Source organism: Camarhynchus parvulus, unplaced genomic scaffold (genome assembly GCF_901933205.1).
Source record: "Camarhynchus parvulus unplaced genomic scaffold, STF_HiC, whole genome shotgun sequence".
In the NCBI taxonomy this organism is placed as follows: Eukaryota; Metazoa; Chordata; class Aves; order Passeriformes; family Thraupidae; genus Camarhynchus; species Camarhynchus parvulus.
The window spans coordinates 27,549-53,825 of record NW_022148435.1 but is presented as its reverse complement, the minus strand read 5'-3'; the positions used below and the strand labels follow the sequence as shown (position 1 = coordinate 53,825).

At 52.4% G+C, this 26,277-nt stretch overlaps 1 protein-coding gene across 1 annotated transcript in view; it reads left to right on the top strand.

Moving 5' to 3' along the window:
• Positions 1-8,966: 8,966 nt before the first annotated feature.
• The window catches only part of PRKCSH (protein kinase C substrate 80K-H), a 35,008-nt gene continuing 17,697 nt past the window's right edge, over positions 8,967-26,277 (top strand). Inside the window, exons 1-8 of the mRNA XM_030970490.1 lie at positions 8,967-9,006; positions 12,757-12,855; positions 15,264-15,380; positions 17,533-17,628; positions 19,562-19,619; positions 20,630-20,664; positions 20,801-20,847; positions 21,100-21,216. Coding sequence (XP_030826350.1) covers positions 12,768-12,855; positions 15,264-15,380; positions 17,533-17,628; positions 19,562-19,619; positions 20,630-20,664; positions 20,801-20,847; positions 21,100-21,216 — 558 coding nt within the window. The 5' untranslated portion in view covers positions 8,967-9,006; positions 12,757-12,767. The remainder of the gene's footprint in view (positions 9,007-12,756; positions 12,856-15,263; positions 15,381-17,532; positions 17,629-19,561; positions 19,620-20,629; positions 20,665-20,800; positions 20,848-21,099; positions 21,217-26,277) is intronic.

Sequence of the window (26,277 nt, the reverse complement as noted above, 5' to 3'; positions counted from 1 at the left end):
CCCAAAACCACCCCAAAACAAAACAAAACAAAACTGAAAACACCCAAAAAACACCCCAGAAACCCCCAAAACCCCAAAATCCCCGAAATTTCCCCCAAATCCCCCAGACTCACCCTCGGAGCTGGGGGCGCCGGGGGCTCCTCCTGCGGCAGCGCCGGGGGCTGGGGGACCCCAAAATGGGGTCAGGACCCCCCAAAAACACCCAAAATAACCAAAAACAGCCCAAAACCAGGATCTGGGACCCCAAAATGGCTCAGGACCCCCAAAAACACCAAAACCCCAACGCCCAAAAGGAACCCCAAAAACATCCCCAAAACATCCCCAAAACACCCCAAAACCGGAATGGGGACCCCAAAATGGGTCAGGACCCCCAAAAACACCCAAAATAACCAAAAACAGCCCAAAACCAGGATCTGGGACCCCAAAAATGGGTCAGGACCCCCCAAAAACACCCAAAACCAGGAACTGGGACCCCACAATGGGTCAGGACTCCCCAAATGGGTCAGCCCCCCCCAAAAACAGCAATGGGGACCCCAAAATGGGTCAGGACCCCCCAAAAACACCCAAAACACCCAAAACATCCCCAAACCACCCCAAAACAGCAACGGGGACCCCAAAATGGATCAGGACCCCTCAAATGGGTCAGGACCCCCCAAAACCGCCCCCAAAACTGCAATGGGGACCCCGAAATGGGTCAGAGCCCCCCAAATCCCCCCAGGCTCCCCAAAATCCAGGTCAGGACCCCCCAGATGGACTCGGGACCCCCCAAAATGGGCTCAGACCCCCCCAAACCGCCCCTCCCCCCACCCGTTCTCACCTGAGGGCGGTGCCCCGGGGGCGGAGCCGGCGCTGGCCCCGCCCCCCCTCTTAGCCCCGCCCCCAGCAGCTCCAGCAGCGCGCGGGGCTCCGCGGGGGGGGCGGGGCCCCAAATCCTGGGGGGGGGAGGGGGCAGGGGGAGGGGAAACTGAGGCACGGACGGGCCACGCCCCCTCACCTGGGCAGGTGTGACCCCGCCCCCTCACAGGTGTGACCCCGCCCCCTCTCCTGTTATGGCCTTGACCCCGCCCCTCACCTGTCCCAGGTGTGGCCCCGCCCCCTCCCCGCTGTGGCCCCGCCCCCTCACCTGGCCCAGGTGGCTCAGGATCCTCTCCAGCCGCGCCGAGGCCCCGCCCAGGGCGTGGCTCACCTGGGCCAGGTCCCTGCGCGCCGAGGCCACGCCCCCCGAGCCGGGGTGGGGGGAGGGGTCCCTGCAACCAGAGTGTGCCCAGGTGTGCCCAGGTGTGTCTCTCACCCCCCAGGTGTGTCCCCACCCCCCAGGTGTCCCAAATGTGCCCAGGTGTGCCCAGGTGTGTCCCCAATGTGCCCAGGTGTGCCCAGGTGTGTCCCCACCCCCCAGGTGTCCCCAATGTGCCCAGGTGTGCCCAGGTGTCCCCAGGTGTGTCCCAGGTGTGTCCCCAGGTGTCCCCAATGTCCCCAGGTGTGTTCCCAGGTGTGTCCCCAATGTCCCCAGGTGTCCCCAGGTGTCCCAGGTGTCCCCAGTGTGTCCCCAATGTCCCCAGGTGTCCCCAGGTGTGTCCCCAGGTGTGTCCCCAGGTGTCCCCAATGTCCCCAGGTGTCCCAGGTGTCCCCAGGTGTGTCCCCAGGTGTCCCCAATGTCCCCAGGTGTCCCAGGTGTGTCCCCAGGTGTGTCCCCAGGTGTCCCCAGGTGTCCCGCAATGACACCAGGTGTGACATGACGGTGAACACCTGACAGTGAACGGTGAGACCACAGGTGACCCCTGGGACAGGGAGAGACAGCTGATGGCCGTGGGCACCGGGACACGGGACACCTGGACACGGACAGGTGAGACATGGACAGGTGGGACACCTGGGACAGGTGAGACAGGTGAGACACGGACAGGTGAGACACCTGGGACAGGGACATGGACAGGTGATGGGACAGGTGGGACACCTGGGACACCTGGGACACCTGGACAGGTGATGGGATAGGTGGGACACCTGGGACAGGCGAGACACGGACAGGTGAGACATGGACAGGTGGGACAGGGACAGGTGGGACACAGACGGTGATGGGACAGGTGAGACACCTGGCCCGGACAGGCGAGACACGGACAGGTGGGACATGGACAGGTGGGACAGGGACAGGTGGGACACAGACGGTGATGGGACAGGTGAGACACCTGGGACACCTTGGACACCTGGACAGGTGATGGGACGGGTGAGACACCTGGGACAGGTGAGACAGGGAGAGGGACAGGGACAGGTGATGGGACAGGTAAGACCCCAGGCGACACTTGGGACAGGTGATATGGGTGACACGGGTGACACAGGTGTGACAGGTGACACAGGTGACACCCAGCAGGTGACAAAGGTGACACCCAGGGACACACAGGTGACATTCAGGTGACACAGGTGACACAGGTGACATCCAGGACAGGTGTGACAGGTGACACAGGTGTGACAGGTGACACCCAGGAGGTGACAAAGGTGACACACAGGGACACACAGGTGACATTCAGGTGACACAGGTGACACCCAGGGGACATTCAGGTGACACAGGTGACACCCAGGAGGCGACACAGGTGACCCCCAGGTGACATTCAGGTGACACAGCTAACACCCAGGACAGGTGTGACAGGTGACACAGGTGACACAGGTGACACACATGTGACCCCCAGGTGCCATTGGGGGCGGGGTCTCACCTGTGGCCGGGCTCTGCTGGGCGTGGCTGGGGGCGGAGCCTCGCTCGGTGCCGCCGGGGGGGTCCCTGGGGGGGTCCCTGGGGGGGTCCCTGGGGGGGTCCCCGGGGTCCCCTCGGGCTCTCCGGGGGGAGGGGCGGATGGGGGGGATGGGGGGCTCCGCCGGCCCCTCCCCCCACTGCGGCCACACCTGGGGGGGGGAGGGGACAAAGGGGGGATGGGGGAGGGGACAGCCCCGAAAATCCCCCAAAAACCACAAAGTGACCCCAAAAATCCTCCTGGGACCCCCAAATCACCCCCAAACCCCAAAATCCCCCAAAACCTCCCCAAAATCCCCCAAAACCCTCCAGGGACCCCCAAAATGCCCCGAAACCCCCAAAATCCGCCTCAAACTCCCCCAAAATCCTCCGGGGACCCCCCAAATCCCTCCCTGTGCCCCCCCAACCCCCCCGGGACCCCCAAAATCCCCCCCAAACCCCCCCAAACCCCCCCAAATCCCCCCAAATCTCCCCCAAATCCCCTCAAATGCCCCAAATCCCCCCCAAAATCCCCCCAGACCCCCCCAAATCCCCCCCTGTGCCCCCCCCCGACCCCAAACCCCCCCAGGACCCCCAACCCCCCAATCCCCCCCCCCGTCGGCTCCCCGCCGCCCGCGCCGGACCCCGGCCTGGGGGCAATGGGGCACCCCAGCCGGGGGGGTTAGACACATAGGGACCGCCCCCAAATCCAGGGGGGCACCCCCAGACCCACAGGAGACCCCAGACCCATAGAGACACCCCCAATCCATGGGAACCCCTTAGACCCATAGGGACCCCCATTGGGACCCCCCAAATCCATGGGAATCCCCCAGACCCACAGGAGACCCCAGACCCACAGGGACCCCCCCCAATCCATGGGGACCCCCCGAATTCAGGGACCCCCCTCTCCCCAGTCCCGGGACCCCCCCGACCCCTCAGAGCCCCCCCCCCAAATCCAGGGCCCCCAGGACCCCCCCAGAGCCCCCCCAATTTCAGGGACCCCCCAATCCAGGACACCCCAGAGACCCCCCAGGACCCCCACAACCAAGCCCCGCCCCCCTGTACTTCCGTGGCCCCGCCTCCTGTACCTCCGTGGCCCCGCCCCCCGGTACCTGCGTGGCCCCGCCTCCCTGGCCCCGCCCCCCGCGGCTCCGCAGCCCGCGCAGCCTCCCGCGCATGCGCAGCAGCTCCGCCTCCGCCCCGCCCAGCAGCGCCCGCGACAGCCCCGCCTCCGCCTGCAGGTGAGGGACACGGACAGGTGAGGGACAGGGGAGGGACAGGGACAGGTGAGGGACAGGGGAGGGACAGGGACAGGGACAGGGACAGGTGAGGGACAGGGGAGGGACAGGGACAGGTGAGGAACAGGACAGGGACAGGTGAGGGACACGGACAGGTGAGGGACACGGACAGGTGAGGGACAGGGGAGGGACAGGTCAGGGACAGGGGAGGGACACGGACAGGTGAGGAACACGGACAGGTGAGGGACAGGGACAGGGGAGGGACACGGACAGGTGAGGAACACGGACGGGTGAGGGACAGGGACAGGTGAGGAACAGGGGAGGGACAGGGACAGGTGAGACAGGTGAGACCCCAGGTGTGTCATTCATCCAGGTGTGTTCCTGAACCCCCCAGGTGGCAGTGTATTATCCCAGGTGCCGTTATTATCCCAGGTGACTTATCTATCCCAGGTGTACCCAGGTGTGCCATTACCTGTCCCAGGTGTGCGTTATCTATCCCAGGTGTGCGTTATCTATCCCAGCTGTGCGTTATCTATCCCAGGTGTACCCAGGTGTGCCATTACCTGTCCCAGGTGTGCATTATCTATCCCAGGTGTGTGTTATCTATCCCAGGTGTGCGTTATCTATCCCAGGTGTGCGTTATCTATCCCAGGTGTACCCAGGTGTGCGTTATCTATCCCAGGTGTGCGTTATCTATCCCAGGTGTGCGTGATATCTATCCCAGGTGTGTGTTATCCATCCCAGGTGTGTGTTATCTATCCCAGGTGTACCCAGGTGTGCGTTATCTATCCCAGGTGTGCGTTATCTATCCCAGGTGTGTGTTATCCATCCCAGGTGTGTGTTATCTATCCTAGGTGTGCGTTATCCATCCCAGGTGTGCGTTATCTGTCCCAGGTGTGTGTTATCTATCCCAGGTGTGCGTTATCCATCCCAGGTGTGCGTTATCTGTCCCAGGTGTGTGTTATCTATCCCAGGTGTGCGTTATCTATCCCAGGTGTGCGTTATCCATCCCAGGTGTGTGTTAGCTGTCTCAGGTGTACCCAGGTGTGCGTTATCTATCCCACGTGTACCCAGGTGTGCGTTATCTATCCCAGGTGTGTGTTATCCATCCCAGGTGTGTGTTAGCTGTCTCAGGTGTGTGTTACCTGTCTCAGGTGTATCCCAGGTGTATCCCAGGTGTACCCAGGTGTGCGTTATCCATCCCAGGTGTGCATTATCCATCCCAGGTGTGCGTTATCCATCCCAGGTGTGTGTTATCTATCCCAGGTGTACCCAGGTGTGCCATTACCTGCAGCAGGTCCCTCACTCTCAGGTAGATCCCCGTCACTCTCTGCGCCTCCTCCCCAGGTGTGCGTTATCTATCCCAGGTGTGCGTTATCTGTCCCAGGTGTACCCAGGTGTGCCATTACCTGTCCCAGGTGTACCCAGGTGTGCCATTACCTGTCCCAGGTGTGCGTTATCTATCCCAGGTGTACCCAGGTGTGCCATTACCTGTCCCAGGTGTACCCAGGTGTGCCATTACCTGTCCCAGGTGTGCGTTATCTATCCCAGGTGTACCCAGGTGTGCCATTACCTGTCCCAGGTGTGCGTTATCCATCCCAGGTGTGCGTTATCTATCCCAGGTGTGCGTTATCTATCCCAGGTGTACCCAGGTGTGCGTTATCTATCCCAGGTGTGCCATTACCTGTCCCAGGTGTGCGTTACCTGTCCCAGGTGTACCCAGGTGTGCCATTACCTGCAGCAGGTCCCTCACTCTCAGGTAGATCCCCGTCACTCTCTGCGCCTCCTCCCCAGGTGTGCGTTATCTATCCCAGGTGTGCGTTATCTATCCCAGGTGTGCGTTATCTGTCCCAGGTGTACCCAGGTGTGCCATTACCTGTCCCAGGTGTGCGTTATCTATCCCAGGTGTACCCAGGTGTGCCATTACCTGTCCCAGGTGTACCCAGGTGTACCCAGGTGTGCCATTACCTGTCCCAGGTGTGCCATTACCTGCAGCAGGTCCCTCACTCTCAGGTAGACGCTCTGCACTCTCTGCGCCTCCTCCCCAGGTGTGCGTTATCTATCCCAGGTGTGCGTTATCTGTCCCAGGTGTGCGTTATCTATCCCAGGTGTGCGTTACCTGTCCCAGGTGTACCCGGGTGTACCCAGGTGTACCCAGGTGTGCCATTACCTGTCCCAGGTGTGCCATTACCTGTCCCAGGTGTACCCAGGTGTGCCATTACCTGCAGCAGGTCCCTCACTCTCAGGTAGATCCCCGTCACTCTCTGCGCCTCCTCCCCCCGCAGCCGCAGCCGCCCCAGGGAGCCCCGGAGCCCCCACACCTGGGGGAGGGGCGGGGTCACCGAGGGGTCACCGAGGGGTCACCATGGGGTCACGGGGGGATCAAGGGTCATGAGGGGGTGAGGGGTCATGGAAGGGTCACTGAGGGGTCATGGAGGGGTCAGGGGACATGAGGAGGTCATGGTAGGGTCATGGAGGGGTCAGGGGTAATTTGGGGGGTCATGGAAGGGTCACGGAGGGTCAGGGGTCACAGTGGGGTCAGGGGTCACAGGGCTCAGCCCCACCTGGTCCTGCCGGGGGTCCCGGGGGGTCCGGGGGCTGTTCTGGGGCTGGGCCCGGCCTGGGGGGGGAAATGGGGGTCAGAGACCCCAAAATCACCCAAAATAGCCCCAAATAGCCCCAAATAGCCCAAAATAACCCAAAATAGCCCAAAATAGCCCAAAATAACCCAAAATGGCCAAAAATCGCCCAAAATCACCCAAAATAGCCCCAAATAGCCCCAAATAGCCCAAAATAACCCAAAATAGCCCAAAATAGCCCAAAATAACCCAAAATGGCCAAAAATCGCCCAAAATCACCCAAAATAGCCCCAAATAGCCCAAAATAACCCAAAATCACCCCAAATCACCCAAAATAGCCCCAAATAGCCCAAAATAACCCAAAATGGCCAAAAATCGCCCAAAATCACCCAAAATAGCCCCAAATAGCCCAAATCACCCAAAATCACCCAAAATGGCCAAAAATCACTCAAAAGAACCCAAAATAGCCCAAAATGGCCAAAAATCACCCAAAATAGCCAAAAATCGCCCAAAATCACCCCAAATCACCCAAAATAACCCAAAATAACCCAAAATCACCCAAAATAGCCAAAATACACCCAAAATAACCCAAAATCGACCAAAATAATCCAAAATCACCCAAAATAGCCCAAAATAATCCAAAATCACCCAAAATAGCCCAAAATCGCCCAAAATCGCCCAAAATCGCCCAAAATCACCCAAAATAACACAAAATCACCCAAAATCGCCCAAAATAACCCAAAATAGCCAAAAATCACCCCAAATAACCCCAAATAACCCAAAATAACCCAAAAATCACCCAAAATACACCCAAAATAACCCAAAATAGCCAAAAATCGCCCAAAATCACCCCAAATCACCCAAAATGGCCAAAAATCACCCAAAATAAACCTAAAATAACCCCTGAGATCCCCAAATTACCCCAAATAGCCCCAAAACAACCCAAAATAGCCCAAAATAGCCCAAAATAGCCAAAAATCGCCCAAAATCACCCCAAATCACCCCAAATCACCCCAAATAACCCAAAATGGCCAAAAATCACCCAAAAGAACCCAAAATAGCCCAAAATAGCCAAAAATCACCCAAAATAGCCAAAAATCGCCCAAAATCACCCCAAATCACCCAAAATAACCCAAAATAACCCAAAATCACCCAAAATAGCCAAAATACACCCAAAATAACCCAAAATCGACCAAAATAATCCAAAATCACCCAAAATAGCCCAAAATAATCCAAAATCACCCAAAATAACACAAAATCACCCAAAATCGCCCAAAATAACCCAAAATAGCCAAAAATCACCCCAAATAACCCCAAATCACCCAAAATGGCCAAAAATCACCAAAAATAAACCTAAAATAACCCCTGAGATCCCCAAATTACCCCAAATAGCCCCAAAATAACCCAAAATAGCCCAAAATCACCCAAAATCACCCCAAAATAACCCAAAATAGCCCAAAATAACCCAAAATCACCCCAAAATAACCCAAAATAGCTCAAAATCACCCAAAAGAACCCAAAAGAACCCAAAAGAACCCAGAAGAACCCAGAAGAACCCAAAATAGCCCAAAATAACCAGAAATAACCCCAAATAACTACAGGGACCCCAAAATAAACCCTGAAAACCCCAAAATCCGCCCAGCACCCCCCAAAATCCGCCCAGGACCCCCCAAAATCCGCCCCAAACCCCAAATTCCCCTCCCCCGTACCGGGGTCTCCGGTCGCCATTTGGGGGTCCCGGAGCTGGGGGGCACGGGGGGGGTCAGGGGGGGCTCGGGGGGCCCAACCCCCCCAGGACCCCCCAAATTTACCCCTGGAAACCCCAAAATCCCCAAATCTCCCCCCAAAATTCCCCAAATTTCCCCCCAGGACCCCCCAGATTCTCCCCAGGAACCCCAAATCCCCCAAATTTCACCCCAAATTCCCCTCAGGACGCTCAAATCCCCCAAATTTCATCACAAATTCCGCCCCAGGACCCCCAAATATCCCAAATTTCACCCCAAATTCCCCCCAAATTTCACCCCAAATTCCCCCAGGACCCCCAATTCCCCCAAATTTCACCCCAAATTCCCCTCAGGAACCCCAAATCCCCCAAATTTCACCCCAAATTCCCCCAGGAACCCCAAATCCCCCAAATTTGACCGCAAATCCCTCAAATTTGACCCCAAATCCCCCAAATTTCGCCCCATATTCCCCCAGGACCCCCAAATCCCCCACATTTCACCCCAAATTCCGCCCCAGGAGCCCCCAAAGTCCGGCGCTTGCCGCCCCTTGGCCCCGCCCCCCGTCGCTATGGCAACGGGACGCTCCGGCGCTGATTGGCCGAGCCGCCGCACCCAAGATGACGGCGCCCGCGAGAAAGGGAAACGCCTCACTCAAAATGGCGGCAGCCACGGCAGAGACCGGAAGTTCCGCCCTGTTCTATTTCCGGTTCCGCCCTGTGGGGCTGAGGCGCGCGAGTGAGGCCGGAGAGGTGCGGGGGGAGCTCGGGGAGATTTTGGGGATTTTTGGGGCTTTTTGGGGCTTTTTGGGGATTTTTGGGGGGTTTGAGAGGGGATCTGAGGGGTTTTGGGGGGTTTGGAAGGGATTTATGGGTTTTTAAGGGGATTTTGGGGGGGGATTTGGGGATTGTCGGGGATCTGAGGGGTTCTGAGGGGGTCCCGAGGGGTTTGGGGGGTTAAAGGGAAATTTTGGGGAGATTTGAGGATTTTTGGGGTTCTGAAGGGGATTTGGGGGGTTTCATGGGAGTCTCGAGCGGGATTTTGGGGGTTTAAAGGGGATTTTGGGGGGTCTGAGGGGATTTGGGGCCGATTTTGGGGGTTGGATGGAGATTTTGGGGATTTAAAAGGGATTTTGGGGGGGATTTTGGGGATTTAAAAGGGATTTTGGGGGCTCTGAGGGAGATTCGAGGGGTTTGGGTGGGGTTTAAAGCGGATTTTGGGGGGATTTTTGGGGGTTTTGGGGGAGATTTTGGGGAGATTTTGGGGGGATTTTGGAAGGTGGGATGTGAGAGGTTTGAGGGGCTTTAAAATGGGTCCTGAGGGGTTTAAAGGAGAATTTGGGGCGGCTTTAAAGGGGAATTTGAGGGGATTTTTGGGGGGGATTTTGGGATTTTTTTTGGGGGGGGTCTGAAGGGGGTTTTGAGGGGTTTAAAGGGGATTTTGGGGGAGTTTTGGGGATTTTTCGGGGGGTTTGAGAGGGGATCTGAGGGGTTTGGGGGGGTTTTGAGGGGTCCGAAGGGGAATTTGAGGGGGTTGGGGGCGATTTTGGGGCTTTAATGGGGGTCCTGAGGGGGATTTTGGGGGAGATATTCGGGATTTTGGGGGTTTAAAGGGGATTTTGGGGGAGATATTCGGGATTTTGGGGGTTTAAAGGGGATTTTGGGGGCTCTGAAGAGAGATCTGAGGGGTTTTGGGGCGGATTTTGGGGCTTTGATGGAGATTTTGGGGGTCCTGAGGGGGATTTTGGGGGGTGCTTGAAGGGGATTTGGGGGAGATTTTGGGGATTTTGGGCGTTCTGAAGGGAGATTTGAGGGATTGGGGGCGGTTTAAAGGGAACTTTTGGGGAGATTTGAGGATTTTTGGGGTCCTGAGGGGGATTTTGGGGGTTCAGAGGGGAATTTGGGGATTTTTGGGGATTTTTGGGGGGTCTGAGAGGGGATCTGAGGGGTTTGGGGGCGATTTTGGGGGGTTTAAAGGGGATTTTGAGGGGATTTTGGGGGATTTGAGGGGGTTTAAAGATGGTCCTGAAGAGTTTGGGTGGATTTTGGGGGTTCAAAGGAGATTTTGGGGGTTCAAAGGAGATTTTGGGGGTTTGAAGTGGGATCTGAGGGGTTTGGGGCGGATTTTAAGGGGGTCCCGAGGGGTTTGGGGCAATTTGGGGGATTTTTGGGGGGGATTTGAGGGGTTTGGGGGCGATTTTTGGGGCTTTAATGGGGGTTTAAAGGGGATTTTGGGGGTTCAAAGGGGATTTTGGGGGAGATTTTCGGGATTTTGGGGGTTTAAAGGGGATTTTGGGGGAGATTTTTGGGATTTGGGGGGTTTAAAGGGGATTTTGGGGGAGATTTTTGGGATTTTGGGGGTTTAAAGGGGATTTTTGGGGAGATTTTCGGGATTTTGGGGGTTTAAAGGGGATTTTGGGGGAGATTTTCGGGATTTTGGGGGTTTAAAGGGGATTTTGGGGAGATTTTTGGGATTTTTGGGGGTTTAAAGGGGATTTTGGGGGAGATTTTTTGGGATTTTGGGGGTTTAAAGTGGATTTTTGGGGGAGATTTTTGGGATTTTGGGGGTTTAAAGGGGATTTTGGGGGAGATTTTTGGGATTTTGGGGGTTTAAAAGGGGATTTTGGGGAGATTTGGGATTTTGGGGGTTTAAAGGGGATTTTGGGGGAGATTTTCGGGATTTTGGGGGTTTAAAGGGGATTTTGGGGGAGATTTTTGGGATTTTGGGGGTTTAAAGGGGATTTTGGGGGAGATTTTCGGGATTTTGGGGGTTTAAAGGGGATTTTGGGGGAGATTTTTGGGATTTTGGGGGTTTAAAGGGGATTTTGGGGAGATTTTTGGGATTTGGGGGGTTTAAAGGGGATTTTTGGGGGAGATTTTGGATTTTGGGGGTTTAAAGGGGATTTTTGGGGGAGATTTTTCGGGATTTTGGGGGTTTAAAGGGGATTTTGGGGAGATTTTTGGGATTTTTGGGGGTTTAAAGGGGATTTTTGGGGGGAGATTTTTGGGATTTTGGGGGTTTAAAGGGGATTTTTGGGGGAGATTTTGGGATTTTTGGGGGTTTAAAGGGGATTTTGGGGGAGATTTTTGGGATTTTGGGGGTTTAAAGGGGATTTTGGGGGCGATTTTTGGGATTTTGGGGGTTTAAAGGGGATTTTGAGGGGTCTGAAGGGGGATCGGAGGGGTTTGGGTGGGTTTAAAGGGGATTTTGGGGGGATTTTGGGGGGAATTTGAGGATTTTTGGGGGGATTTGAGGATTTTGGGGGGGATTTTGGGGTGAATTTTTTGGAACTTGGGGTGGATTTGGGGGATTTTGGGGTGGATTTAAGAGAATTTGGGGTGAATTTAAGGGAATTTGGGGGATTTTGGGGCGGATTTAAGGGAATTCGGGGGGATTTTGGGGTGAATTTAAGGGAATTTGGGGTTAATTTAAGGGAATTTGGGGGATTTTGGGGTGGATTTAAGAGAATTTGGGGTGAATTTAAGGGAATTTGGGGGATTTTGGGGCGGATTTAAGGGAATTCGGGGGATTTTGGGGTGAATTTAAGGGAATTTGGGGTTAATTTAAGGGAATTTGGGGGATTTTGGGGCGGATTTAAGGGAATTTGGGGGATTTTGGGGTGAATTTTTTGGGATTTGGGAGGATTTGATGGATTTTGAGGCGGATTTGGGGCATTTTGGGGCGAACTTTCGGGAATTTGGGGTGGATGTGATGGATTTGGCAGTGGGGGGGATTGGAGGGATTTTGGGGCGAATTTTTGGGAATTTGGGGTGGATTTGGGGAATTTTGGGGTGGATTTAAGGGATTTTGAGGGAATTTGGGATGAATTTAAGGGAATTGGGGTGGATTTGGGGGATTTTGGTGCGAATTTAAGGGAATTTGGGGGATTTTGGGGTGAATTTTTTGGGATTTCGGGGATTTTGGGGTGAATTTTTTTGGAATTTGGGGTGGATTTGGGGAATTGTGGGGTGAATTTTTTGGGATTTGGGAGGATTTGATGGAATTTGAGGCGGATTTGGGGCATTTTGGGGCGAATTTAAGGGAATTTGGGGGATTTTGGGGTGAATTTTTTGGAATTTGGGGTGGATTTGGGGGATTTTGGGGTGAATTTTTTGGAATTTGGGGTGGATTTAAGGGATTTTGGGGTGAGTTTAAGGGAATTTGGGGGATTTTGGGGTGAATTTTTTTGGAATTTGGGGTGGATTTAAGGGAATTTGGGGGATTTTGGGATGAATTTTTTGGAATTTGGGGTGAATTTTTTGGAATTTGGGGAATTTTGGGGTTTTTGGGGCGAATTTAAGGGAATTTGGGATGGATTTTGGGGTGGATTTTTTGGAATTTGGGGAATTTTGGGGTTTTTGGGGTGAGTTTAAGGGAATTTGGGGGAATTTGGGGTGGATTTGTGGGATTTTGGGGTGGATTTTTGGGAATTTTGGGGTGGATTTGTGGGATTTTGGGGTGGATTTGTGGGAATTGGGGTGGATTTGGGTTCCGTGCCTCAGTTTCCCCAGCCATGCTGGCCCTGGCGCTGCTGCTGCCCCTGGCCCTGGCCGGGACCCCCGAGGTGACGGTGCCGCGACCCCGGGGGGTGGCCCTGAGCCGTGAGTGACCCCAAAAACCCCAAAATTCACCCCAAAAATCATCCTGGTCCCAAAAACCCCAAATCACCAAAATTCACCCAAAATTCGCCCAAAATTCACCCAAAATTCACCCGAAATTCACCCAAAATTCCCTGAAATTCACCCAAAATCCCGCCCGAAATTCACCCGAAATTCACCCGAAATTCGCCCAAAATTCACCTAAAATTCACCCAAAATTCACCCGAAATTCACCCAAAATCCCACCCGAAATTCACCCAAAATTCACCTGGGACCCCCGAGGTGATGGGGGTCTGAGCTGTGAGTGACCCCCAAAACCCCAAAATCACCCCAAAAATCATCCTGGTCTGAAAAACCCCAAATCCACCAAAAATTCGCCCAAAATTCGCCCAAAATTCACCCAAAATTCACCCAAAATTCACCCAAAATTCACCCAAAATCCCACCCAAAATCCCACCCAAAATTCACCCGAAATTCACCCAAAATTCACCCGAAATTCACCCAAAATCCACCCAAAAACGTACCAACCAAAATCACCCAAAATTCACCCAAAATTCACCCAAAATTCACCCAAAATCCCACCCAAAATCCACCCAAAATTCACCCAAAATTCACCCGAAATTCACCCAAAATTCACCCAAAATCCCACCCAAAATTCACCCAAAATTCACCCAAAATTCACCCAAAATCACCCAAAAAAAAGACCAACCAAAGAAAAAACTCAAGAATTCAAAATTCACCAAAATTACGAAATTCACCCAAAATTCACCCAAAATCCCACCCAAAATTCACCCAAAATTCACCCAAAATTCACCCAAAATCCCACCCAAAATTCACCCAAAATTCCACCCAAAATTCACCTGAAATTCACCCAAAATTCACCCAAAATTCACCCAAAATTCACCCAAAATTCACCCAAAATTCACCTGGGACCCCCGAGGTGACGGTGCCCTGAGCCGTGAGTGACCCCAAAAACCCCAAAAATCACCCCAAAAATCATCCTGGTCTGAAAAACCCCAAATCCACCAAAAATTCACCCCAAATCCCCCCAAAACCCCCTCAAATTCCCCCCAAATGTCTCCAAGCCCCCCCAAAATCCCCAAATTTCCCCAAATCCCCCTCAAATCCCCCCCAATTTCCCCCTAAAATTCCCTCAAACTCCCCCAAATCTCCCCCAAATCTGCCCAAAATTCCCAAATTTCCCCAAATCCCCCTAAATTCCCCCTAAATTCCCCCCAAATCCCCCTCAAATCCCAAAATTTCCCCCCCAAATCCCCAAATTTCTTCCCAAACTGCCCCAATCGCCCCAAATTCCCCCTAAATTTCTCTCAAATTCCCCAAATTTCCCCAGATTTCCCCCCAAAATCCCCAAATTTGCCCAAATCCCCCCCAAATTTGCCCCAAATCCCCCCAAATTTCCTTCAGCTCTTCCCCAAATTTCCCCCTAAAATCCCCCAAATTTCCCCCTCAAATCCCCCCAAACTCCCCCAAATCCTCCCCAAATCTCCCCCAAATTTCCCCCCAAACCTCCCCAACCCCCCCAGTTCCCCCCAAATCCCCAAATTTGCCCAAATCCCCCCAAATTTGCCCCAAATCCCCCCCAAATTTCCTTCAGCTCTTCCCCAAATTTCCCCCTAAAATCCCCCCAAACTCCCCCAAATCTCCCCCCAAATTTCCCCCCAAACTTCCCCAACCCCCGCAGTTTCCCCCCAAAATCCCCAAATTTGCCCAAATCCCCCCGAATTTCCTTCAGCTCTTCCCCCAGTTTCCTCCTAAAATCCCCCAATTTCCCCCCCCAAATCCCCCAATTTCCCCCAAATCCCCCAAACTCCCCCAAATTCCACCCAAAGCCCCCCAAATTTCCCCCCAAACTTCCTCAACCCCCCAGTTCCCCCCAAATCCCCAAATTTCCCCAAACTTTTCCCCCCAAATCCCCAAATTTTCCCAATTCTCCCCCAAATCCCCAAATTTTCCCAAATCCCCCCAAATTTGCCCCAAAACTCCCCCAAATTTCATTCAGCTCTTCCCTCAATTTCCCCCTAAAATCCCCCCAATTTCCCCCTAAAATCCCCCCAAACTCCCCCCCAAATCCCCCAAACTCCCCCAAATTCCGCCCAAAACCCCCCCAAATTTCCCCCCAAACTTCCCCAACCCCCCCAGTTCCCCCCAAAATCCCCAGATTTCCCCAAATCCCCCCAAATTTGCCCCAAAACTCCCCCAAATTTCCTTCAGCTCTTCCCCAAATTTCCCCCTAAAATCCCCCCAAATTTCCCCCTCAAATCCCCCCCAAACTCCCCCAAATCCTCCCCAAATCTCCCCCAAATTTCCCCCCAAACCTCCCCCAACCCCCCAGTTCCCCCCAAATCCCCAGATTTGCCCAAATCCCCCCGAATTTGCCCCGAATGCCCCAGAGCTGCCGTTCTACGACCCCTCGGGGCCGTTCCGCTGCCTGGACGGCTCCGGCCCCGTCGCCTTCAGCTGGGTCAACGACGATTACTGCGACTGCCAGGATGGGTCTGACGAGCCTGGTGCGTCCCCAGAACCCCAAAAATCACCCCAAAAATGGACTCGGCACCCCCAAAAAACCCCCAGGGCAATGGGAACCCCAAAAACCCCAAAACTGCCCCCCAAAATCCACCCCCCAAAAACCCCAAAACTGCCCCCCAAAATCCACCCCAAAAACCCCAAAACTGCCCCCAAAATCCACCCCAGAACCGCCCCAAAACCGCCCCAAAAACCCCAAAGGGAATCCCAAAATTCACCCCAGAACTGCCCCAGAAACCCCAAAACTGCCCCAAAATCCACCCCAGAAACCCCAAAACTGCCCCAAAAACCCCAAAACTGTGACTGCAGGGACGGGTCTGACAAGCCTGGTGCGTCCCCAGAACCCCAAAAATCACCCCAAAAATGGACTCGGCACCCCCAAAAACCCCCCGGGCCAATGGGAACCCCAAAAACCCCAAAACTGCCCCAAAATCCACCCCAAAAACCCCAAAACTGCCCCAGAACTGCCCCAAAACCCCAAAGCAAATCCCAAAATCCGCCCCAGAACTGCCCCAGAAACCCCAAAACCGCCCCAAAAACCCCAGAACTGCGACTGCAGGGACGGCTCTGATGAGCCTGGTGCGTCCCCAGAACCCCAAAAATCACCCCAAAAATGAACTCGGCACCCCCAAAAACCCCCCCGGGCAATGGGAACCCCAAAAACCCCAAAACTGCCCCCAAAATCCACCCCAGAACCGCCCCAAAACCGCCCCAAAAACCCCCCAAAGGGAATCCCAAAATTCACCCCAGACCTGCCCCAGAAACCCCAAAACTGCCCCAAAATCCACCCCAAAAACCCCAAAACTGCCCCCAAAATCCACCCCAAAAACCCCAAAACTGCCCCAAAATCCGCCCCAGAACTGCGACTGCAGGGACGGGTCTGACGAGCCTGGTGCGTCCCCAGAACCCCAAAAATCACCCCAAAAATGGACTCGGCACCCCCAAAAACCCCCCGGGCCAATGGGAACCCCAAAAACCCCAAAACTGCCCCAAAACCCCCAAAACTATCCCAAAAACTGTCCCAGAAACCCCAAAACTGCGACTGCAGGGACGGGTCTGACGAGCCTGGTGCGTCCCCAGAACCCCAAAAATCACCCCAGAAATGGACTCGGCACCCCCAAAAACCCCCCGGGGCAGTGGGAACCCCAAAACCCCAAAACTGCCCCCAAATCCACCCCAAAAACCCCAAAACTGCCCCCAAAATCCACCCCAAAAACCCCAAAACTGCCCCCAAAATCCACACCAGAACCGCCCCAAAACCGCCCCAAAAACCCCAAAGGGAATCCCAAAATTCACCCCAGAACTGCCCCAGAAACCCCAAAACTGCCCCAAAAACCCCAAAACTGCCCCCCAAAATCCACCCCCAAAAACCCCAAAACTGCCCCAAAATCCCCCAGAACTGCGACTGCAGGGACGGGTCTGACGAGCCTGGTGCGTCCCCAGAACCCCAAAAATCACCCCAAAAATGGACTCGGCACCCCCAAAAACCCCCCAGGGCAGTGGGAACCCCAAAAACCCCAAACTGCCCCAAAAAATGAATCTGGGACCCCCAGAATTCCCTCAGGACCCCCCAAAATCCACCTGGGACCCCCCAAATCCCCCCAAAATTCCCTCAGGGACCCCCCAAACTCCAAAATCCCCCTCCTCACTTTTAGAGACCCCAGTGTTCCCCAGGACCCCCCAAAATCCCCTCAGGACCCCCCAAAATCCATATGGGACCCTCTGGGACCCCCCAAAATCCGTATGGGACCCCCCAAAATCCCCTCAGGACCCCCCAAATCTCCCCAGGGAACCCCAAAATCTCCCCAGGACCCCCCAAATTCCCCCCCAAAGGCCCTTCTGGGACCTCCCCACCCCCCCAAATTTTGGGGAGGGGTCCCCAAACTCCCTCTGGGTGCCCCCCCAGACCGAGGGGTTCCCCCAAACCCCCCCAGGGACCCCCAAATTCCCCCAAATCCCCTCAGGACCCCCCAAATCCCCTCAGGACCCCCAAAATCCCCTCAGGACCCCCCAAATCTCCCCTCAAGGCCCTTCTGGGACCTCCCCACCCCCCAAATTTTGGGGAGGGGTCCCCGCAGCCCCTCTGGGTGCCCCCCCAGACCGAGGGGTCCCCCCAAAATCCCCCAATCCCCGCAGGGACCCCCGCGTGCCCCAACGGGCGATTCCACTGCGCCAGCGCCGGGCACCGGCCCCGCAGCATCCCCGCGGCCCACGTCAACGACGGCGTCTGCGGTCGGATTTGGGGGCAATTTGGGGGTCCTGGGGGGATTTGGGGGGATTTTGGGGGGTCCTGGGGGGGATTTGGGGAGTTTTGGGAGACATTTGTGGAGGTTTGGGCACCGCACCGGTCCCGCAGCATCCCCGCAGCTCACGGCAACGACGGCGTCTGCGGTGCGGCCTGGGGGGTTTGGGGGGTCCTGAAGGGGTTTTGGGGGTCCTGGGAGCGGTTTGGGGGGATTTTGGGGGGTCCTGGGGGGGATTGGGGGGTCCTGGGGAGGGTTTGGGGGGTCCTGGGGGGGATTTGGGGGATTTTGGGGGTCCTGGCGGGGATTTGGGGGATTTTGGGGGTCCTGGGGGTCCTGGGGGGGATTTGGGGGGATTTGGGGGGTCCTGAAGGGGATTTGGGGTTACCGAGGGGGTTTAGGGGCATTTGGGGAGGTTTGGGCGCCGCAGCATCCCCACGGCTCACAGCAACAACGGCGTCTGTGGTGCGGCCTGGGGGGTTTGGGGGGATTTGGGGGTCCTGGGGAGGGTTTGGGGGGATTTTGGGGGGTCCTGGGGGGGATTTGGGGAGTTTTGGGAGACATTTGTGGAGGTTTGGGCGCCGCACCGGCCCCGCAGCATCCCCGCGGCCCCGTGTCTGCAGTGCGGCTTTGGGGGATTTGGGGGGATTTGGGGGTCCTGGGGGGGATTTGGGGGTCCTGGGGAGGGTTTGGGGGGGATTTGGGGGGATTTTGGGGGGTCCTGGGAGCGGTTTGGGGGGATTTTGGGGGGTCCTGAAGGGGATTTTGGGGGGCAGTTGGGGAGGTTTGGCGCCCCCCCCAGCATCCCCCCGCCCACACGTAACAGGCGTCCTGCGGTTCGGATTTGGGGGGGCAATTTGGGGGTGCTTGGGGTCCTGGGGGATTTGGGGGGATTTTGGGGGTCCTGAAGGGGATTTGGGGGAGTTTTGGGGGGTCCTGGGGAGGGTTTGGGGGGGATTTGGGGGGATTTTGGGGGGTCCTGGGAGCGGTTTGGGGGATTTTGGGGGTCCTGAAGGGGATTTTGGGGGCATTTGGGAGGTCTTGGGCGGGGACTTGGGCAGCTCACGGCGCGACGGGCGTCGCGGTGCGGCTTTGGGGGGTTTGGGGGTCCTCGGGGGGTTTAGGGGGTCCTGAAGGGGATTTGGGGGGATGTTGGGGGGTCCTGGGGAGGGTTTGGGGGGATTTTGGGGGGTCCTGGGAGGGGGATTTGGGGAGGTTTGGGGGCAGTTGGGAGGTTTGGGCCCCCCGCATCCTGCGGGGCGCGCACGGGGTTCTGCGGGGTTGGGGGGTTTGGGGGGAATTTGGGGGGTCCTGGGAAGGGTTTGGGGGGAATTTGGGGGGTCCTGGGGAGGGTTTGGGGGGTCCTGGGGGGGATTTTGGGGGGGGCAATTGGGGAGGTTTGGGCGCCGCAGCATCCCCGCGGCCCCGTGTCTGCAGTGCGGGTTTGGGGGATTTGGGGGGTCCTGAAGGGGATTTGGGGGTCCTGGGGAGGGTTTGGGGGGTCCTGGGGGGATTTGGGGGGATTTGGGGGGTCCTGAAGGGGATTTGAGGGGATTTTGGGGGGTCCTGGGGGGGATTTTGGGATATTTTCAGGATATGTTTGGGGTGATTTTTGGGGTGATGTTTGGGTGATTTCGGGGTGATTTTTGGGGTGATTTTTGGGATATTTTTGGGGTGATTTAGGGGGGATTTCAGGATATTTTTGGGATATTTTTGGGTGATTTTTGGGGTGATTTCGGGATATGTTTGGGGTGATTTCGGGATATGTTTGGGGTGATTTTTGGGGTGATTTTTGGGTGATGTTTGGGGTGATTTCGGGATATGTTTGGGGTGATTTTGGGATATTTTTGGGGTGATTTTGGGTGATTTTTGGGTGATGTTTGGGGTGATGTTTGGGGTGATTTTGACCCCGTCCCCCCCAGATTGCTGCGATGGCAACGACGAGTGGGGGAGCGGGGCCGGCTGTGAGAACACCTGCAGGTTTGTACTGGTTATACTGGTCTATACTGGTCTGTACTGGTCTGTATGGGTTTGTATTGCTTGTACTGGTCTGTACGGGTTTGTACTGGTCTGTACTGGTCTGTACTGGGAATGGCTGTGAGAACACCTGCAGGTCTGTACTGGGGATACTGGTTATACTGGTCTGTACTGGTCTGTACTGGTCTGTACGGGTTTGTACTGGTCTGTACTGGTTTGTACTGGGAATGGCTGTGAGAACACCTGCAGGTCTGTACTGGGGATACTGGTTATACTGGTCTGTACTGGTCTGTACTGGTCTGTACTGGTTTGTACTGGTCTGTACTGGTTTGTACTGGGAATGGCTGAGAGAACACCTGCAGGCCTCTACTGGTCTGTACTGGTCTGTACTGGTCTGTACTGGTCTGTGCTGGTCTGTGCTGGTCTGTACTGGTCTGTACTGGTCTGTACTGGTCTGTACTGGTTTGTACTGGTCTGTACTGGTTTGTACTGGGAATGGCTGAGAGAACACCTGCAGGCCTCTACTGGTCTGTACTGGTCTGTGCTGGTCTGTGCTGGTCTGTACTGGTCTGTACTGGTTTGTACTGGGAATGGCTGTGAGAACACCTGCAGGCCTCTACTGGTCTGTACTGGTTTGTACCGGTTATACTGGTTTGTACTGGTTTGTACTGGTTTCTACTGGGAATGGCTGTGAAAACACCTGCAGGTCTGTACTGGTTTGTACCGGTTTGTACCGGTTTGTACCGTTTGTACTGGTTTGTACCGGTTATACTGGTTTGTACTGGTTTGTACTGAGGATACTGGTTTGTACTGGTCTGTACTGGTTATACTGGTCCATACCGGTCCATACCGGTCCATACCGGTCCATACCGGTCCATACCGGTCCATACCGGTCCATACTGGTTTATACTGGTCCATACTGGTTTATACTGGTCCATACTGGTCCATACCGGTCCATACTGGTCGATACTGGTCCATACTGGTTTATACTGGTTTATACTGGTGTTTTCCAGGGAGAAGGGCCGCAAGGAGCGCGAGGAGCCGCTCCGCTTGGGATAAAGTGATTTATATTGCATTATACTGGTCCATACTGGTCCATACTGGTCCATACTGGTCCATACTGGTCCATACTGGTTTGAACTGGTCCTTACTGGTCCATACTGGTCCATACTGATGTTTTCCAGGGAGAAGGGCCGCAAGGAGCGCGAGGAGCGGCCCCGCTCGGGATAAAGTGATTTATATCGTGTTATACTGGTCCATACTGGTCCATACTGGTCCATACTGGTTTGAACTGGTCCATACTGGTTTATACTGGTTTATACTGGTTTTGGCAGGAAAGGCTTTATACTGCGCGTTGGGCTCGTGATAAAGTGATTTATATTGCATTATACTGGTCCATACTGGTCCATACTGGTCCATACGGTCCATACTGGTCCATACCGGTCCATACTGGTTTATACTGGTCCATACTGGTTTTTGGCAGGGAGAAGGGCCGCAGGAGCGCGAGGAGCGGCTCCGCTCGGCCGCCCTGGCCAGGGAAGGTTTCGCGCTCCGGCAGCGCCTGGTGCAGGAGGCGGCCGAGGGAAAACGGGAAAAACAGGTGAGAAAACCGGGGATTTTGGCAAAATTTGGGGGAATTTTGGGGATTTGGGGCAATTTTGGCAAAATTTGGGATAATTTGGGGGAATTTTGGGGAATTTTGGGATTATTTGGAGCTAATTTTGGGATAATTCGGGGGTAATTTGGGGGTAATTTGGGGCAATTTGAGGATAAATTGGGGATGATTTCAGCATAGTTCCAGGATAACTTTGGGATCATTTCAGGAAAATTTGGAGATGATTTGGGGATAATTTTGAGATAATTCCGGGGTAATTTTGGAATAATTTCGGGATAGTCTGAGGATAATTAATTTGGGAAGAATTTGGGAAGAATTTCAGGAGAATTTGACAATAAATGCGAGATAATTTGGGGATAATTCCACAATTAGTTCAGGGTAATTTCACAATAAATTCGGGATAATTTGGGGACAATTTCAGGACAATTTCGAGATAATTTCCAGATAAATTCAGGATAATTTGGGGGCGAATTTAGGATCTGTTTTTGCTCCCCAGGCGCGGCTGCAGAGGATGTTTTGGGGGCGGTCTGTGGGATAAATTCAGGATAATTTGGGGATTAATTCAGGATAAATTCAGGATAATTTCACAATAAATTCAGGACAATTTCAGGATAAATTCAGGATAATTTCAGGACAATTTCAGGATAATTTCAGGACAATTTCAGGATAATTTGGGGCGAATTTAGGATCTGTTTCCATCCCCAGGTGCAGCTGCAGGTGCTGCAGGAGGATGTTTTGGGAGCAGTTTCTGGGATAAATTCAGGATAATTTGGGGATAAATTCAGGATAAATTCAGGATAATTTGGGGATAAATTCAGGATAAATTCAGGATAAATTCAGGATAATTTGGGGATAAATTCAGGATAAATTCAGGATAATTTGGGGATAAATTCAGGATAAATTCAGGATAATTTGGGGCTATTTTGTGTGTCCCAGACCCGGCTGCAGGAGGATGTTTTGGGGGCGGTCTCTGAGATAATTTCAGGACAATTTCAGGATAAATTCAGGACAATTTCAGGATAATTTGGGGCTAATTTGGGCTCTGTTTCTGCCCGCAGGCGCGGCTGCAGGCGCGGCTTCAGGACATTTGCAGGAGGATGTTGTGGGGGCGGTGTCTGGGATAAATTCAGGATAAATTCAGGATAAATTCAAGATAATTTCAGGATAATTTCAGGACAATTTCACAATAATTCCAGGCTAATTTGGGCTCTGTTTTGGCTCCCCAGGCGCGGCTGCAGGCGCTGCAGGAGGATGCTTTGGGGGCAGTTTCTGAGATAATTTCAGGATAAATTCAGAATAATTTCACAATAATTTCAGGATAAATTCAGGACAATTTCAGGACAATTTCAGGACAATTTCACAATAATTTCAGGATAATTTGGGGCTAATTTAGGCTCTGTTTCTGCCCGCAGGCGCGGCTGCAGGCGCTGCAGGAGGATGTTGTGGGGACGGTTTCTGAGATAATTTCAGGACAATTTCAGGATAATTTCAGGACAATTTCAGGACAATTTCAGGATAATTTCACAATAAATTCAGGACAATTTGTGGCTAATTTGGGCTCTGTTTCTGTCCCCGCAGGCGCGGCTGCAGGCGCTGCAGGAGGGTGTTGTGGGGGCGGTGTCTGGGATAAATTCAGGATAAATTCAGGATAATTTCAGGATAATTTCAGGATAATTTCAGGATAATTTCAGGATAATTTCAGGATAATTTCAGGATAATTTCAGGACAATTTCAGGATAAATTCACAATAATTTCAGGATAAATTCACAATAATTTCAGGATAAATTCAGGACAATTTCAGGACAATTTCACAATAATTCCAGGCTAATTTGTGGCTAATTTGGGCTCTGTTTTGGCTCCCCAGGCTGCAGGAGGATGTTGTGGGGGCGGTTTCTGAGATAATTTCAGGACAATTTCAGGATAATTTCACAATAATTTCAGGATAAATTCAGGATAAATTCAGGATACTTTTACAATAATTTCAGGATAAATTCAGGATAAATTCAGGATACTTTTGCAATAATTTCCGGATAAATTCAGGATAAATTCAGGATACTTTTACAATAATTTCAGGATAAATTCAGGATAAATTCAGGATACTTTTACAATAATTTCAGGATAATTTGGGGATAATTCAGGATAATTTTACAATAATTTCAGGATAAATTCAGGATAAATTCAGGATACTTTTACAATAATTTCAGGATAAATTCAGGATAATTTTTCAATAATTTCAGGATAAATTCAGGATAAATTCAGGATACTTTTACAATAATTTCAGGATAAATTCAGGATAAATTCAGGATACTTTTACAATAATTTCAGGATAAATTCAGGATAAATTCAGGACAATTCCAGGCTAATTTTGGGTTATTCTGTGTCCCCCAGGCGCGGCTGCAGGAGGATGTTTTGGGGGCAGTTTCTGAGAGAATTTCAGGATAAATTCACAATAATTTCAGGATAAATTCAGGATAATTTCAGGACAATTTCAGGATAATTTGGGGCTAATTTAGGATCTGTTTCCATCCCCAGGTGCAGCTGCAGGTGCTGCAGGAGGATGTTTTGGGGGCAGTTTCTGGGATAAATTCAGGATAATTTCGGGATAAATTCAGGATAAATTCAGGATAAATTCAGGATAATTTCGGGATAAATTCAGGATAAATTCAGGATAATTTCGGGATAAATTCAGGATAAATTCAGGATAATTTGGGGCTATTTTGTGTGTCCCAGACCCGGCTGCAGGAGGATGTTGTGGGGGCGGTCTCTGAGATAATTTCAGGACAATTTCAGGATAATTTTTCAATAATTTCAGGACAATTTCAGGATAATTTCACAATAATTTCAGGATAATTTCAGGATAATTTGGGACTAATTTGGGGTCTGTTTGTGCCCGCAGGCGCGGCTGCAGGCTGCAGGAGGATGGTGTGGGGACAGTTTCTGAGATAATTTCAGGACAATTTCAGGACAATTTCAGGACAATTTCACAATAATTTCAGGCTAATTTGGGACTAATTTGGGCTCTGTTTCTGTCCCCAGGCGCGGCTGCAGGAGGATGTTTTGGGGGCAGTTTCTGAGAGAATTTCAGGATAAATTCACAATAATTTCAGGATAAATTCAGGACAATTTCAGGACAATTTCAGGACAATTTCAGGACAATTTCAGGACAATTTCACAATAATTTCAGGATAATTTGGGGCTAATTTGGGCTCTGTTTCTGTCCCCAGGCGCGGCTGCAGGCGCTGCAGGAGGAAGTTTTGGGGGTGGTGTCTGAGATAATTTCAGGATAAATTCAGGATAAATTCAGGACAATTCCAGGATAATTTCACAATAATTTCAGGATAATTTGGGGCTAATTTAGGCTCTGTTTCTGTCCCCAGGCGCGGCTGCAGGAGGATGTTTTGGGGGCGGTGTCTGGGATAAATTCAGGATAAATTCAGGATAATTTCAGGATAATTTCAGGATAAATTCAGGATAATTTCAGGATAATTTCAGGACAATTTCAGGACAATTTCACAATAATTCCAGGCTAATTTGGGCTCTGTTTCTGCCCCCAGGCGCGGCTGCAGGTGCTGCAGGAGGATGTTTTGGGGACAGTCTCTGGGATAAATTCACAATAATTTCAGGACAATTTCAGGACAATTTCAGGACAATTTCAGGACAATTTCAGGACAATTTCAGGATAATTTGGGGCTAATTTGGGCTCTGTTTCTGTCCCCAGGCGCGGCTGCAGGCGCTGCAGGAGGGTGTTGTGGGGGCGGTGTCTGAGATAATTTCAGGATAAATTCAGGATAAATTCAGGACAATTTCACAATAATTCCAGGCTAATTTAGGATCTGTTTTTGGCTCCCCAGGCGCGGCTGCAGGAGGATGCTTTGGGGGCAGTTTCTGAGATAATTTCAGGATAAATTCACAATAATTTCAGGACAATTTCAGGATAAATTCAGGACAATTTCAGGACAATTTCACAATAATTCCAGGCTAATTTGGGCTCTGTTTTGGCTCCCCCGCGGCTGCAGGCGCTGCAGGAGGATGCTTTGGGGACAGTCTCTGGGATAAATTCAGGATAATTTCAGGACAATTTCAGGACAATTTCAGGATAATTCCAGGCTAATTTGGGCTCTGTTTCTGCCCAGCAGGCGCGGCTGCAGGCGCTGCAGGAGGATGGTGTGGGGACGGTTTCTGAGATAATTTCAGGACAATTTCAGGATAAATTCAGGATAAATTCAGGATAATTTCAGGACAATTTCAGGATAAATTCAGGACAATTTCAGGACAATTTCAGGATAAATTCAGGATAATTTCAGGATAATTTCAGGATAATTTCAGGACAATTTCAGGATAAATTCACAATAATTTCAGGATAAATTCACAATAATTTCAGGATAAATTCACGATAATTTCAGGATAAATTCAGGACAATTTCAGGACAATTTCACAATAATTCCAGGATAATTTGGGCTCTGTTTCTGTCCCCAGGCGCGGCTGCAGGAGGATGTTGTGGGGCAGTCTGGGAAAATTAAAATTCAGGAAACAGAGGATCAGAAAATCAGGAAGAAAAAAGGAAATTTCAGGACAATTTCAGGATAATTTCAGGACAATTTCAGGACAATTTCACAATAATTCCAGGCTAATTTGGGCTCTGTTTCTGTCCCCAGGCGCGGCTGCAGGCGCTGCAGGAGGATGTTGTGGGGACGGTTTCTGAGATAATTTCAGGATAAATTCAGAATAATTTCAGGATAAATTCAGGACAATTTCAGGACAATTTCAGGACAATTTCAGGACAATTTCAGGACAATTTCACAATAATTCCAGGCTAATCTGGGCTCTGTTTCTGCCCCCCGCAGGCGCGGCTGCAGGCGCTGCAGGAGGATGCTTTGGGGGCAGTTTCTGAGGATAAATTCACGATAATTTCAGGACAATTTCAGGACAATTTCACAATAATTCCAGGCTAATTTGGGCTCTGTTTCTGTCCCCAGGCGCCGCTGCAGGCGCTGCAGGAGGATGCTTTGGGGACAGTTTCTGAGATAATTTCAGGATAAATTCACA